Here is a 17345-nt window from a genome sequence, read left to right as displayed (position 1 = left end):
CAAACTCAGGATGTGATAAAAAAATAAAAAATAAAACGTATGTGACTAGACTGCCAGAGAACTTGTTACTCTGTCAAAAACTCCAAGTAAACATCCGCCCTCGGGACTACAAAGTACCACATCCCGCCTACGGTGATTGGATAACAGCCACATGTCAGGATATATAGTGTAGCAGCTTGCTGAGTGTCCGGACATGACGCTGAAGTACATCAGACACACACATCAGTTCATATAGCACCTATAGATAGTTAGATGTACTGTATATTTATGCATTTTTTAAAACTGGTTTGGAGAAAAACTGTGTTCACAGACTCTTAAAGGGACAGTTCACCCAAAAGTTAAAAATACATAATTTTCCTCTTACCTGTAGTCTTATTTATCCATCTAGATTGTTTTGCTGTTGTGAGCAGTTTCATGTCGGAACAATTTTCTTTCGAGCATCTATTCATGGATGTGAGGCTCTTGTATGTGACAGTGCCGGATGTAAACACGAATGTCGTCCTCCTCAGTCGAACTGTAACGCTAGCTAGCTTAGCTTAGCTTAGTTAGCTAGCCTCTCGGCCAGGAGGGGAGCCACGCTTCCTTTTGTACACTGATATGGAAAGAAAATAGATAAATGGTCGATAATATAAATCTCCCAATATTGAAGCTATAATTTATTGGACCGATATATATTGTGCATCCCTACTGTTGAATTTTTACATTTTTGTGCCATCAAGTTCCATTTTATTCGATAGAAGGCAGAATAGACGATCATTTTTTTCTAAACTCACACCAAAACAATACAGATGGATAAACAGCACTTCATGTAAGAGAAAAAATACAGAATTTTGATTTTGGGGCGAGCTGTCCCTTTAATATGATTAATTTCATTGTGTACCATTCATGAAAAAAGCAGAGCGATATAAAACTGCAGATGAGATGCTGCATAAAGTGGTAAAATATCTGATCATAAATGTGACAAGGAATGAAACAGATGACCTGACAGCACAACCACAGTTTGGAAGGAGGGTAGTATGTACTGATGTATTTACCAATTAGATAAAAGCAATAACGCATACACACACTTTAACACCTGTACAGCGATTGTGAGGAAAACCTGATTGTGAGAGAGTGTAAGTAAAATAGATCAACGTGGGCAAATGATGCAAAACAGGATATTTTATTGCTTCAGTACGTCACATCACGCCAATAACTCTGTTATGTGTAATCGAATTCACATTAGTGGCAGCAAAATAACTGGTTTTGACTGTAACATCATAAAGTGAAATACATCAGACACTTTCGGCAAAACTAATTTTGTTTGATACAGTTTTTGCCAGGCAATCGTGTCTCTCGTGTGTATTATTAATTATTACAGATAAACAAAGAATCAAGACAGAAACAATCCATGTATCATGCTGAGTAGAAAATATACAAGCAGTAGTGACGGTAGTGGACTTGAAGCATTAGCGAATATTCTCTTTAATGTCTGTTTTAATCATAAGAATCAGTATAAATTAGTGTTTAAAGTTATCTTGTATTTTAACTGCCTTAACGAAGCTCAGAAGAAGAGACACTTTTAATTTCCACAGTTGTGACTGGACTCTGGTCAGACTGCAGCGAACAAAGACTTGAACATGAATGTAACCTCGACAAAAAGATCTAATTATATCACGTTGTGTGTTTCGACTGCTGTTTGTGGATTTATTCATTAATTTATTTATTTATTGTTTGTGATTTTGCAAAGTCAAATATTAGCTGTTGCAGAAAAATGTGGCGACAGATTCTGATTCACAAATCTGTTCTTAATTTGGTGTTAACAGCAGTGTGCACATTATTTTCTCTGTGTTGTGTATGTTTGTATGAATATGGAGAAAAAAAAGATATATAGAGATAACAAATAATGCTGGTTAAAATTTATTCATATGAGATGGAGAGAGTGATGTCTAAATGTTTATTTATTTTTGATGTTATAAAAGATGAAACAATAAAAAAGAAGAAATTATTTCAGAATTTCAAAATATATAAATTCTACTTTTGTAATAAGATAAAATGGGTAGCGCATACTTTTTTTAATTCATTGACTATTGTTGAAAATCCACTTTAAGAATATTGCAAATTAGATTTAATTTTATTATATTTATTTACTTTCTTATTTTATTTTGTTTTTCTTTTTAGTTTATTGGTCATGATGCTACAGTAAAGTTGTTAAAGGACGAGGTTTGGTTTTGTGGGTTTAATTTATTTATTTTCCTGACCTTTATAGCAGAGCAGAGCTATGTTGACTCAGGGCTTCTTCTCATATCACATGGGCTCAACCAAAAATGTATTATTCAATGTCTGAATGTTTTATATTCATAATCTTTGAAGCCTGAATAGGGAAAATTAACTAAAAATTTACAAAACGAATAGCAAAGAATCAATTTTGTGTTGCAGGATTATGTTGTCCTATCACTCAGAGCACTCAGATTTATCTTACAAACATTGAGCCAATTTTAAAGGTGCACTACGTAATTTTTGGGAAGAAATTTTAATCAGAAGAGAAAAGATCTTCATTGACTGATGTTATGCCTAAACAAACTAAAGAAACAAACTCTCTTTGTTTTCATGACTGAATAAACTGAATAAACAAACTGATCTTAAAGGACAACACAATTTCATACCGTTTCACTTTGTTTATATGTGGCAGACCCTGCCACCTTTCTAGCTTCAAACAGTGTTTTGGGGACCTTATTTTCCTCTGAGAACAGCTTGTTTATTCAGTTACGGAAAAATAAATACTTCTGAGTTTGTATTATTACCTCATTAATTGTAAAATTTAAAATACTGAGTTTAAATTTCTTCTCCAAAACTACACAGCGCCCCTATAATGTTTTTTTTTGTGCTCTTTTCCATGTTTTTCTCTTTTTGTCTTGACAGAGGTATCTCAGTTCACTTTCCAGGACCTTTAGCTGCCTGTTGTTGAAAGATATCTATATTTTTAAAGGCGTCTCTCTTTAGAAAAAGGCTCACATTGAATTTGCAGCCGGTCCAGGCTCTTTCTAGCCTGCCAGGCCCTTCAGCTAGCTGCACGGCAGACAGAGAAAGAGAACGTGTCCGAAAACGTGACTGAAATTACAATCGCTTGGCTTGCATCTTTGTCCCCCTCCATGACCACAGTGAAAGACGGTATCTTAAAATAGCTCTGGTTATTTACATTACCTTAAGTGCTGTGCTCTCTCTCGTCTGGGACACGGGGAGGAGCCATCCGGGGGTGGGTGGGGTTGCTGGTGGTCAGGCAGGGAAGACGGACATGGGTGGGGTTTAGAGTGGATGTAGCTTACTGGCGCCCATTGCCATCAAATCCACCAACCCTGATGCGCAGGAATGACGCAGGTGCCCCGCCCGTCCGCTGCACCTCCTCCCTCCATCGCTGGCGTCCTTTTCAACGTCCTTGAGAACTGAGACCAATCCCATAAAAAGAACAAGAGGGTGGAGAAAAAGAGGGAGAGTGGCCCATCTCCATTCATAGAAAGTACCTCAGAGAGCACTCATGATAATTAATAATTATGAAGGAAAACTGTCGCTTGTCCAAAACCCAATCCATTTATTTACGGCTTTACGTACGAGGGTGAGATGGTTGGGGGAGGGTTTGTGTGTTGGAGTCTCTTTGAGAGCATTTGGATTTTAACCAAAACAGATTCATTCATTCATAACTGCTGGATATTTTTAGACTGTCCTATGATGTCTCTTTGGGAGTCATCGATATTTTACCAGTGCAAACTATCACTGCTAATTATATTTAACTATAAGTGCTCTGAATGAAGATTTTTCACTTTTCATTTATTAAGAAACGTTGAGGACTTGATCAACTGGTCGTAAAAAAAATGAAAACCTCCCACACAGCTGCATTCTCACTTTCCTTCTTGATCTGGAGGAAGAGTCTAATTAGATCCCAGAAGGACAACCAGCCAGACTTCACACTCTGGCCTTCATACAGACACTATGTTTAAACATGTGAAGCCATTTTTCCCTCACTACATGTTATCTCCTGCAGCTGTCCGGCTTATTTTCCAACCTTAAGAGATAAAAGAGAATTCTGGGAATCAAGGTCCCACTAGAGCACTTTAGCTCAATGTGGACATGAGGAGATGAGATTACAGAGAGCAGACGCTGCATTCAGATAGACATCTGTAATGTGCTGGAGTCTGGCATAACTTTGGAGAGAGGACTCAAAGCAAGGTGACTGTCCGGGTATCTCAATGCTCACTGGGAATGTCACCTGTGAGGAGAAATGTTTTTGTTTCAAAGGTGCAATATGTAGTGTTGGGGATGAAATTTTAATAGAAAGAGATGAGAAAAAATCTGTTATTTTTACTTTGACTTGCTTTTTTATTTCAGTGTTCTGGGGACCTTCAAGGACAGGTTGTTTATTCACTAATCAAATTACTTTCTCAAATTTTGCATTAACACTTGATTAGCATTGTAAATATAAACTTGGAATTTCTATTCCAAAACTACACAGTGCACCTTTAGGTTTTAAAGGGTTTGAATCAACATCCTACATTTTATGCCATTTAACAAACATAATTGGAGTTTGAATGATGGGAAGTTACAGGAATTTTCCTTTGCAGGGACCGTCTATTTAAAGATACTATTGAAGTGCATAAAGCGAGTTTTTGGTGCTTAAGTCATTCTAGCAATCAAAAATCATAATCTCTTAACCTCTACTGCTTTGATTTTCACTCGTCTTTTTCTGTCTGTCACAAGTTCCCTAACATCATCAGTTTCCAAAGTTTAACTGCTGAAAACCCAATATCTCCTACTACTGCTGTCTGTTTTCTGCATATGTGCACTGAGGCGTCGATTTTTCTCGTCACACTTGTGTAAGCTGTCCACTGGACTGCACTGCTCGTACCCACACGTCTTCATCCTAAAGATTTAAGGCGGACACAGAGAAACTTCGCCCCTTGAGCCGATCCAAACAGCAACAACATTATTCTGCACAGTGAAGGTCAAACATCCGAGTCAAGCACATTTTTGATTGGACGGGGGCTTTAGTATTTCTTATTTTTGTGTGATTTGAACAGGATGTCTGGATCTGACATCTCTCCTCTGTCCAGTCAGCGTGACTCAAGGCAGCTCATATCTCATCTGAGGCTGAGGCACCACCATCGCATCGGCAGGCCACTATTTATGTCCTTCTTAAGTAATGTCCCCTGTAATTTAATTGCAAGGCAGATAATTGAAACAATGGAACAGGGCGTGGGATGGAGAAGGAGGAAAGAGAAAGAAGTGGTGTAGGTTTGAGAAGGAGAAATGTGAGAGCATGTTTGTGGTATATCAATGTAAATGTTGAAGGGACAAAGGTTTTTGCTTATGGCGCAAACACAAAGTACATACACATGTACAAACACACACCATACGATAATGTCATGTCTAATCGTTTCCCATATATCTCTCCATCTCCTCCATTAGTCCCTCCAAGCAGCTGAGGAGCATCTTTAGCTAAATGAATGTAGCGGCTGCTCTAATCGAATCAGCCTGGAGAACCTAATTACAGATCCAGCTTTGTTCCACTCGGGCCGGCTGCAGGTAGACCGTCTGGGGCTCACCACAGGAATGAGGCGACTGCTCTGCAATCAGCAAAGCCCCTGATTCTTAATGAGTCAGAGCCATGAATCAGCTCCACGGATATGGAATTAGAGCTGTGAGTCAAATAGTTACTCAGATCCTGCGAGACTAGATTTTTACAAGTCGTTGAGAGCAGTCAGCTCCAACAGATCAATGAGAATCTAATTGTTCCATTGGACCTGCACATATGATTGAGAATAAGAAAAAAAAAAACTGTTGGATATGAGATTCAAGTGCAGACTGTTCATTTCTATATCATGTTGCTTTAAACACAAAATGCTGTGCTTACAAAATCCTAAATCGCATGTTCAGTCCAGATCTGAACTGAATCAATGCAACTCAAGTTAGCAAGAGTTTTTACCTTATTTTAGCAGCTAGTAGGTAGAACTACAACACTATTCATTCACTCAAAGTTGCTAATTGCTAATGAAGGTACCACATTTCAGTTGTATGGCAGCTGTGGACATTTAAAAAGAAACAAAGTAATTTGTTTCCATCTGATTCTTGTCAAAATGTTGCAGTGCCTTGAGCGTATGTCACTGCCTTGTCTTGTAAATTGTGGTTTACTGTTAAAAGCTTCCAGTCTATGAATATTACTCAAGTTCCAGTTCAACTTTATTGTCATTCGTTTCAGAAGAACAGTGAAATTCTTGTGTTCTGACTCTCTCTGCCACATTACAAAAAGACGAGTCCAACTGTAACTGTACTGTCACTTTCATATTTTAGATGATTAAACTAAAAAGTGACTGAAGTATTAAAAGTTTAATGTTTTAAACACACGACAAAAACCAGAAGCTTATTTTTTTTCTCATTGCTATTTATGTAACATTCTCTGGACTGACTGTTGCAAAATCTTGATGAGAATTACTGTCAGACAGAATTATAATTATAATTTGATTAATTATCAGTAACGAGCATATACAATTTTGTCATATTTTGATAAACGTACGGCTTGATGTTATAATTTTCCCTGCCATACAAGATGTTGCCCTCAGCCCGTCTCTTTTATAAAGACGGACAGTTTTTTTTTCGGTCCATAGAAAGTCAGTGGGGAGAATAATGTAGTGACGGCACACACATACAAAAGCATACACTAGCCCCAGGGGACCTGTTCACTCTCCGAATGAAGATGCTGAGGGAGGGAGGGAGGGAGGATGGGACTCATGTGGACCATTCACATACACACATGCACGCACAAGGGCCCTGGCGGTGGTGATGGGTGGGGGGTGGGTGACGCAAAAGACAGAAGTAAAGATGTGAGGTTTCTGCTGTTTGTATGTCATATATTTTATTTTTATACTCTGAAGATTTCAGATACGAGAACACTTTAAATTTTTTACATAATTCACTATAATTCTTGGTATGTTTAGTTAGTACGGGGTTATTTTAAATTGACTGCAAGAGGTTCAGTATTAAGAGACAGCAATGGTGACGGACAAGAGAAGAAACAAAGGACAACGAAAGGAAGAAAATGTTCAGAGGGTCGTCGTTGTACCTCTTAGCTCATCACGATGCATCAGCCTCCAGCCCCACCCTGTCTTATGTGTGTGTGTGTGTGTGTGTGTGTGTGTGTGTGTGTGTTTGAGTGTCTTTAGTATCAGTCCAGGCTGAGTCTGAGCCAGAGGATCCATTAGAGCTGATTGAGGAGCACAAGGGTGCAGATGTAACCCTGAGAGAAGGTGACGAGAACACACACACACACACACACACACACACGCACACACACACACATTCCAGTCCAGTCCCATAAAGCATGAGTAAAGCTACAGACACACACACATGCACACAGTTGAGGGAGGGATGAATTTGCAGTTGAACCACAATAGTAGAAATAATTTGAGCCATGGTGCTCGGAAGTCATGTAGAAAATGCACAAACTGAAGCCTTTTGAAGTCATTTTGACTCGTCATCGTAGGAAAAGAACAGGTGTTACTCATCATATTAACGATGACTCTGTAATTCAAGTGTCCCAGTAAATCATGACAGTGTGACAATAAGTCAGTATGAAAAGTGCCACAACGCTAAAACTGCCTTTCTGAGTACAACACCACTGTTCATTTTGGCCACAAGCTCCACGAAATTGTATTAGGTTAGTTAAAGTAAAAATGTTAAGGCCATCTAACATAATGAATTTGTATTAACAGAATGATTTGAATTGAGCCAACTAAAAAAATAACTTAATGCTCAAGAATATATATTTAAGCTTAGCCAACATACCTCTCATTTGTATTAGTAAAATAAAAACTTTAAGTTCAATTAATTAAAACCTTAGGTACACCCAACATAACTGTGTTATCTCCTTTATTTACCAACACAGCAATTAACAATTTGGTGCACTTGTTCAAAAAGACATAAACAAACAAGACTCATGACTCAATTGTTTTGACTTATTTTAAAGGTGCTATTTGTAAGAAAAGTTGATTTTTTGCATTTCATTCCCAACTCTTCAAATAATGATGCTCTGGGATTGTAGGACGGGTCGGCTACCATCCTTGGGAGACCCAGAGCTTCATTATTTGACGAGTTTGGAATGAGACTCAAAAATGAACTTTTCTTACAAATAGCACCTTTAAAAAATAAATAAAAGTTAAATTCTTTGGTTAGAGTTTCTTAAATGTGAATATTTTCTGGTTTATTTAGCCCTCTTGGCAGTAAACTGAATATCTTTAGGGTGTAGGAAGGTGCTAAATTTAAGTTGCTTTTTTCCTTGCTTACTGTTTTGTCTTACTCTGTGTTTCCTCTTCTTTTAGGGGACAAAGACACAGTTAGCAACAAGCTGGTAACCATAGTGGAGCATTTAGCAGCTAAAGCAGCAGATATTTTCCTTAGTAGTTGGTAGAGACCAAACACAGAGCTAAAAAGATGGTGAATACGCTATAAGTTTATAATATGTCAGTGTTGGGTTTAGGGTTTGTTGTCATTAAAGATTTAAAGAAAAAATTAACAGCCCTGAAATTCTGTTTTTATTTTTTATCCTAACTTCTCACCGTGTTGCAGTGATATACAGGTGCACTCTACAATAATGTTTACAGCTTGATGAAGATGTTTTTTTTATTTTCTTTAAGAAACACAAACTGTTGCTTCATAACTTTTAACTGTGTTTTTATTATAAATAGTTCAGTGAAATAAAAGTATGGAGGTCATTTTATAATCACATAGTTTAAATGTTGTGTATCTAAGCTCTTAGCGGGTGTTTGAAAACTCAGTGTCTGTGAGCAGAACCACACCACCAGACTAAACCAAAAACGTAAACATTGAGTGTCTTGACTAAAATCAGAAATAGTCTGGCAGAGACAGGACTTTATACGAGTGTTTCTGTGTTGACAGGGAGGGAGAGAAGGTTTCTGCCTCTCATCTCTGTCTGTGTGTCAGACAGGAGCAGGGAGAGGATCACTGGAGAGGAGCTGGGTGAGGGCGAGAGAGGGGAGACAGCACATGGATGATGGGCCCGGTGCTACAGAGAGCGCTGAGACTGTGCTGAGGAGGTCACACTCCAGTACACTGCAGAGTGACAGTGTTTAGCTGGGTGTCACATCAGAAGGTTGCCTTATTGTCACAAGCAGGAGGTCACATGATTGATGTGATGACGTAATACGAGCACTGCACACACACACGCACACACACATAACCATAAAAGCATGGTAAAAGCACTGAAAGGCAGAGTCACAATCCAAACTGCTCTGTATAGACACATGTACAGCTGCTCTGACCTCGACATAAAACAAAACAAACAAAAAACTTTTCCTTTTAAATCCTTTACATACACTTGCAAAATGTACAAATGTGATACCATGTTTGTTTTCAATTTAATATATACATTTACATTTTATTATATGTGCTTTCCAGTATATTTTCATATTGTGTAATCTACAGCTATTCAGTAGATATATGTCATATTATATTTAGATTGAATGCTGAGGTTTTTGCTACACTTTTTTTTATCTATTTTGGTATTTTAATTTTATCTTTGTGTTTTGATTTAACCTCATTGTGAAAAAAGAAAACAAGAACACGTAAACTGCCCCCTGCTATTATCTTCTGACCACAAGGTGGAGCCACATGGACTAAAAATAGGTACAACTTCCCATAACTTTGACATTTGTGTTGTTTTCTTCTCTGAAACCTATTTTACATAAAACATGATAATCTTAAACAAGATTAGGACTGTGACCCCTTACATAAAAAACAAAGTGTCATTTCAGAAATCGCGTTCCAGCAGCTCCATCCCACTCTTTCCCCTCCAAACTTCTCAGATGGTTCATTTAAACTGACTGAGGCCCACAGAGTTCAAATTATACAATATTTTGTGAAAAAAGGACAAATTTAGTCATTTACAAAGTGTTTTAGCAGAATTGTCTCCAACATTGCGAACAACTGGACTAAACTACGATACAGCACATAAGGTTCAAACTAGCACCTGCACCATGCCATGTCATGTCTGGGGGATTATAAAACAGAAATGCATTTCTTCCTTTGTCAAGGGGTTCACTTAGGATAAGAAACCTGCAGGCCCACAGCTATTATAAAGCAAGCCATCGTCTTGCACAAATAGCACTGCGCTCAGCCCTGATGCAGGTGACCTAATTGAACAGGACTTTTGATAGTCACACAAGTAGGTAGGAACACTCAAAGCTTCCCTCAATCTAAAAGAACAAGACAGCAAAGAAATCTCTATGGGCCGAGACTGACCAGAGTTTCTGGCTGCCACACTGTTAGGATGAGATCTGCTCTCTGAGATCTGATTTTGACACTACAAGTAAATGTTTCTGATGATTTCCTTTCCTTCCCTGTCCTTCCCTTTCCTTCCCTTTCCTTCCAACAAACAGTCTATGATGTCTTCTTTCAGGGTCGACAACACTCAACACAACATAATGCAGGCCTCAGAATTATGAGCTAAAAACTGCTGATAAATACATGAACTGATGTATAAAAACCATATGATGAGTAAATGAGCTGTCATATCTCTTCACCTTCAGACTCTCTTGGAAACGCCTGGGGAGCTAAATGTTACAACTTCCTCCACCCAATTATCTTCTGCCAGACTCTGAGAAAAACTGTAACATTTAAGACACAGACACAAGGTCCAGACTGGACAGAGGAGGACAATTTAGATATGGTGTGCACAGAGAGATACAATATATATATTTTATTCCAACCTGATTTTTTTTTAGTGTTATTAATATGAAAAAACACATCTCTAATAAACAAACATACTTCTGTTAATGGGCAGGATAAAGTAAAAGCTTTAGCAGAGGAAACGAGCCAAAGCACTGACAAACAGAAGAGCCTCACAATTCATGTTTGCTTAATTGCTTTTCTAATGGTGTTTCCACTTTTTGGACACGATAAGGTTTAATGCTACAGTAAACATCTCAATTACAGTAACACAAGAAACAACAACCTGCATCTTCAGTTATTGTCCACTAGATGTCACTGTAATCCAAAGATTATCTAGGCTGGGTTATATGTTTGTGCTCTGGAAGATCTTCAAGTGCCAAGAAAGCAACAAGTTTATGTGCTTTCACTTGAAAAGTTAACCACAAAATCATTATAGTGTGAAATGTAGCCGTACTAGTGGTGTGACTTTGTTTACTGTGTGTTTTGTGTTTATTTTGGCAAATAAATTACCCTCAAAATATGAGTATAGGGAGGTGGAGACAGTCTGTAACCATAACTTTTTTAAAAAGTGTACAAAAAAGAACAATTACACTCAGTTGCTTGTAATAATACTACCAGATAAACTAATGAACAAAAGATGCACAAAGCCGAGGATCTCTGGTGGATTATTCACGCAATATTATGTATTATTAAAACAATATCAATATTTTAATTTTAGTATCACAGTTATCATGAATATTGAGATATTGTGACACCCCTAGTTGGATTAAAATCCATCAAAATAAAAAAATAAAAAACTTCCTAATTACATAGAAAAGTTGATTTGGAAGTATGTTTTCTGCTAAAGTGAGCTTCTTTGTATTCATCGAGTTTAATTAAACCAACATTATTCCAGGATTTGGATCGACTCCCCAGAGGTTTTTGCTTCATCAAAATCTTAATCAACATTTCCACTGTTGCACAATGTGTCTTATCCATGAATTAACACTTGCTTTTTCATATCAGATTGGGCTAAGTCTCTAAATTTATTCCACAATGATGTTTATTTTAATTAATGTCACACCCATCTGATTGACTTTTACTCACTGCGTCGTTTCTGCAGGCTGCAGATGTATTTCTGAATGTTTCTGCCCTCGTTTGTTCCTGAGCAATATCATGACAAGTATAACTCCATAACTCAAATGGATCTTAATCAGCAATCTCTCTTACAAACAGCTCAGCATCTTCGACAACAAGCCTATTACATCTCACTCAGATTATGAGTGATAATGTCAGCGTCCCTTCTCAGCAGAGATACTGGTGTGTGGACTGAAATATGAATACAGCCTACACTGCGCTTCAAGACTAGATCAAAGAAATTTGTGGTGTTAAGATCAAATCGATCCTGTTTTAAGGCTTGCGTGGGTTTGAGGGAAAGTGTGGCCTCTTTTCAAGGGATTCTGGAGACACCACAGATCAGTCAGACTAGCTTTATCTTTAAAGCAGAGGTTTTTGGTACATCATGCATACTGAACTCTGTTACTCTGTTTTCAGTGGGTGTTCGCATAAAGACCCCAGGCACACATTCTGCCTCCCCTCTCAGCTGAACAGGAAAACTGGGGGTTCATTCGTGGAGTCCTCTTGCATTTCATGTTGGTAGGAAATGATTGACTCCTAGCCAAGGGGATGTTTTCAACCCCCATTACATGAATTTGATCGTTCCTGTCAAACCCAGTGCAGCTTTGCCTCTTTATGCAGTGTTCAAATTCCAACACTAAAACGTGGGAGGCCTAGGGATACGTTTAATTCCTGGGGGGCCCTGATGATAAAATACTCCGGGACAACTATGACAATTAATGTAACACTCCCCCGAACTTTAGCATGCACCCTTTTTGCATGGTTCCCAAAATAAAACCACAGCCACAGCAACACTTTGACGCCAATCATGCACAACAGCACATATATAATGCCTATAACAGCCATAGGACATTATATATACTGTATGTGTACAAAACAATCTCACTTCCGGGTCCATTTAGCAGGAGCTTTCCATTATATCATAGATGCAGTTTGTCCAGTTGTCATGAAATTGAAGATGTAAGTAAATGTAAACATCTATAATTCAGTGACAACCTGATGAGGATCATGTGATAGGATCAAAAGCTCCAGAATACCCACTGTGCTAAATAGATCCTAAAAAAAAGCTGTTTCCAAAGAAATAACAAATGATATGAGTCTGACCTACAACTGTTTAGAATCCCTCTACTCATTTCATGTGACAGATTATACAATGTATTATCAACATCCTGGAGCTTTATGTAAACATAATGGATGGAGAGTTGTTATGGTTGCCTTATTAATAACAGCTTGTCTGCTTCTAGTGAGTGTATTAATGTTATCTGAGAAAACTACACTGTATCACAGTTTCCGCAGCTGTATAGAGTAGATCTAGATGGAAATATCAAACATCTTTGCAGCATGCTGCAGGATGACACAAACATCCTGTCACACAGAACGCCACAACCTGACTTCACTTGAAGCTGTCACTGAGTTTGTCTGAAGGTAATACAGCAGATGGTAAAAACATTTACCATCCATCAAGGTTATAAAGGTTCGCAAATCTTTACCAATTGTTATGAAAAATGTTCGTTAAACTGAGTAAGTGTAGTACTTGATTGGCTGATATGTGCATTATGAAGGTTTATTAAGTCTTAGTGTGCGCTATAGCTACAGGACTCATTACATAAGTGGGTTTTGGTGGGAAAGTGTTGCCTCTACTTTTATTAAACATACAATTTTAAACTCCATTACAAGTAAAAGTCTTGCGCTTACAATGTTACTTCAGCAGAAGTACAAAAGTAACCTACGGGCAGTTAACAATTCAATTAAAACTTTATCACAGACTAAAAAAAGACTTAAAACAGCTTGGAGCGTACTGAAACCTGCAGCCACAAACAATTAACTTGGGTCGTTAACGTGGGGTCAAAGTGCCGGTGGAGTGCTGGTGAAATTTTATATGTCATTTATATGTTTTGTATTTAAAATCTTACTGTGTAAGGTAGGCTAACTAGCTATCAAAAGATGTAGTAGAGTAAAACGTACACTAGCTCATGTTACAATAACTTCCATTGTGAAGTAGAAGTAATAAATGGAGTGGTGTAGTTTGTAGTCCTGGTTAGCATTTTTTGCACATCCGGTTCCCGCGTCCAGAGTCAATGAGTTTTTTAATTGTTTTTTGGTTAAATGCCTGAAATGATTATTTAAGGTCCATGGTTTGAGATATTTACACAAATTTACATGTTCTACGACATAAAACATATCATGTTGTGTACCACAATTTAATTATAAAACGCTTACATGTCTTAAAAAAAACGGCGGATGCTAACAAGTGGCTAAATGAGACTACAGAAGTTGTCACGGACATTAAACATCATCACACCGAACACGGAGACTCATCTACTCACTAGTCCGTCTTTACAGGCCGACTGTAGATTTATCAATTTATAGAAAACGTGTATAGTAATCATGTAGTAGGACGCTTATAGTGGTGGTGACGTTTAAGTCATGCGACCGCAGTGTAGTTTTATAGCCTAACATTAGCTTTTTACTTGTAGCAATTTAATTAAGAACCAGGGCGATGCTAACATCCGGGTCGGCCTTCAAAAATGTGTAATCGCTACATAACTCTCTAAGCTACCATAAAATTGAAGTAGGCTTACTAAGGTAAAGCAAAAGGACCACAAAATTGTGCTGAATCTAGTTTTGTTCAGTAAAAAGTAGAAATACTGAAGGGTAAAAAACTTTCTTGGGGGTTGGACGAAGCTAAGCTAACTGGCAACTAATGTTACATTAGCTTTCTACTTTCTGTAAATCTGTTAGTGGTTCAGTCAATTTGTCTAACTCTTGGCAAGAAGAATAAACATATTTCCCAGAATGTTCCTTGTAGCAGTCGACAGCACCCTGATGATCGTAATGTCGACATGATTCAGTCTACAAGTGTTAAACAAGGAAGCTGAGGCTTACAGGAGCCCGTGAAGGCAGCACTGTGGTTCCTCAGAGCTGTCCAGTGAACAGTTAAGTCTCTGCTGGCCGTCCTTCTCCTTCTCCTCCCACACAGCCAAACCAATACAAACATTTCTGTACAGCGAGGAGAGAGACTCACCAACTACTCTTCCTTGTTAGGGCACCCACAGGGAGGGACACTACTGGAAGAAGAAGATATGGCACAACCCGACAAAACTTTCCCTGAGATCGTGGAGCTAAACGTGGGCGGGCAGGTGTATGTCACCCGACTTGAAACTCTCACCGCGGTCCCCAACTCCCTCCTGTGGACCCGGTTCACCCAGGGCTCCCCGCAAGAGCTGCCCAAAGACAGCAAGGGCCGCTTCTTCTTCGACCGGGACGGCTTTCTGTTCCGCTACATTTTGGATTACTTACGGGACTCTGAGCTTTTCCTGCCCGAGTTTTTCAAGGAGAGGAGGCGGCTGCAGAAAGAAGCGGACTTCTTCCAGCTGCCGGAGCTCTCCAGGCGCCTGGCGGCGGTCAGCAAGGACAGCTTGTGCGCGGAGGACAGCGGGGAGCCGGAGGAGGCTGAGCTGACGAGCCCGGTCACCTCCTCCTCCTCCTCCTCGGACAGGACCACCGTGCGCTCCCCCGGGGCCACCTCCGGCTACATCACCATCGGGTACAGAGGCAGCTACACCATCGGGAGGGACATCCAGGCGGACGCGAAGTTCCGCAGGGTCGCCAGAATAACCGTGTGCAGCAAGATCTGTCTGGCGAAAGAGGTTTTTGGGGAAACCCTGAACGAGAGCCGTGACCCGGACCGACCACCTGACAAATACACCGCCAGGTATTACCTCAAGTATAACTTTCTGGAGCAGGCGTTTGACCGGCTGGCCGAAGCTGGTTTCCACATGGTGGCCTGTAACTCCACTGGGACGTGCTCGTACGGCAGCAACGACCCGGGGGAAGACAAACTGTGGACCAGCTACACCGAGTATGTTTTCAGCCGGTGAACAAGAGCAACTCATCACCAGTCAGAACAGTTATTATATTAATTAACACCCCAAAGTGTCAGTTCAGCCTTATATAGTTGCAGTTTCCTGTGTATTTTTGGCTCTGCTTGGGATCAGCCAGAGTTTAACCTTTCTGCCATTTTTCCCCTCTGGTTCTGTTAGACAGACTCAAACTCAAACATACATCTGATTGGTCAGAGCAAGTTACTCTTCTGATCTGTCACTGGGTCCATAGCTGGGTTATTTTTATGCTTCTTGACCTTTAAAAGCCTCCACAAAGTCTGTTTTGCTCAGAAGTGAACGACATGGATGGTTACTCAGGGTGGCAGAAATGTTAGGAGCTGGTTTATTTTGATCCTCGCTGATCTGTGCCTGCATGGTCATGTTGTTGTAGAAAGGCTTTTGATGATCTGAACACATTAACCAGGGCATATGTACTGTAAATAGCCTGATGTTTGGTCTGTAACTTCCCCAAGTCTTTCTTTTAATCGTTATTATTTCTCTTGTGTTTAATTTGACCACTCGTACAGCGTCACTGCCTCTCAAGATGACACCTTTGGACTTTTTCATAATGCTACAAGTATACTGTAACGTGCCATCGATGAGTTGTTGTCATTGTTTTCTCTTCAGCTAATAAAGTGTGACGGTGTAACACTATCCACCTCATTGTCCCTTTGAGTTCGAGTTACGTGTTTTTCAAAATGCTTCCCTCCACATGCAGCACAAACATGTTTTTCTTCTCAGCCGGCTTGTGGGGTGATTTTCTTGGTGAATTTTGCCAAAAAAGAAGACATTTGCAAGAGCGTCTCATCCGTCTTTCTGTGAAAATGTAGTGATCTAATTATCCAGCAGGGGATTTCCCTCATGTGATCAGCTGCACTGACCTCCTTCATACTTTAACAAATACAGACATATTAGAGATCAAATCCAAAGGCCCCTCCTGAATGAGCGATGACCTCAGCAGACTATAACCTCACCCAAATGGGTTTGATGAGAATTTGACATGAATTAAAGTCACATCATATTGTTTTTAACATTAGAAATGACCTTTATCCGATGGTGGAAAGATACTGAGAAGCCTTCGAAAAGAGTTTTTGTGTGTGTCAGTATCTGAGGGTTTTCATTGGCCTGTTTGTGTTCGTAAAGCCTTATTGGCTACAAAAATGCAGATGAAAGGTTTAGATATGAATTGTACTCAGAACTCAAAACAACTAAGTAGATTACGTTGTGTAATGCACAGTTAAGTACGAGTAAAATTACAGACTTGAAAAAGTGCCCCAAAAACATGACTTAATTACAGTAATTTGAGTAGATGTAATTAGTTACACTCACCCCTGCATTTCTCACATCAAAAATTCAGAGGTCCCTGAAGAGAGACCAATGATGATGATGATGATGATGATGATGATGAACTTGGACACAATCTTCTATAAAGTCATGTGTTGTTAATTAAAGTGTCGTGGTACAACATGCACTAAAATACACAGATGTCAGATGAATTGTCTCAATTCAAAACTCCATAAGGATTTTGCTGTTTTTTTGTATATTGACAACCCGAATTTAGGAAGAGTGACTCTTTCCATTCTTATTCTTGTACATTTTACTACCATTCCAGTGAAATCACTTCTCCTTAGA

General features: G+C 39.1%; 1 protein-coding gene across 1 annotated transcript; it reads left to right on the top strand.

Moving 5' to 3' along the window:
* The first annotated feature begins 14809 nt into the window (after positions 1-14809).
* Positions 14810-16367, top strand: LOC140994574 (BTB/POZ domain-containing protein KCTD12-like). The gene has a single exon (XM_073464281.1). It carries the CDS (start codon positions 14913-14915, stop codon positions 15708-15710), a length of 798 nt encoding a protein of 265 aa, XP_073320382.1. The 5' UTR covers positions 14810-14912; the 3' UTR covers positions 15711-16367.
* The last annotated feature ends 978 nt before the right edge of the window (positions 16368-17345 follow it).

This window comes from Pagrus major, chromosome 4 (assembly GCF_040436345.1).
Source record: "Pagrus major chromosome 4, Pma_NU_1.0".
Classification (NCBI taxonomy): Eukaryota; Metazoa; Chordata; class Actinopteri; order Spariformes; family Sparidae; genus Pagrus; species Pagrus major.
The sequence above is the reverse complement of the archived record's forward strand: the minus strand, read 5'-3'. Positions and strand labels throughout refer to the sequence as shown.

What these genes read in the sequence shown, in the direction of transcription:
- LOC140994574 (XM_073464281.1), top strand. Translation starts at nt 14,913, where the DNA reads ATGGCACAACCCGACAAAACTTTCCCTGAGATCGTGGAGCTAAACGTG.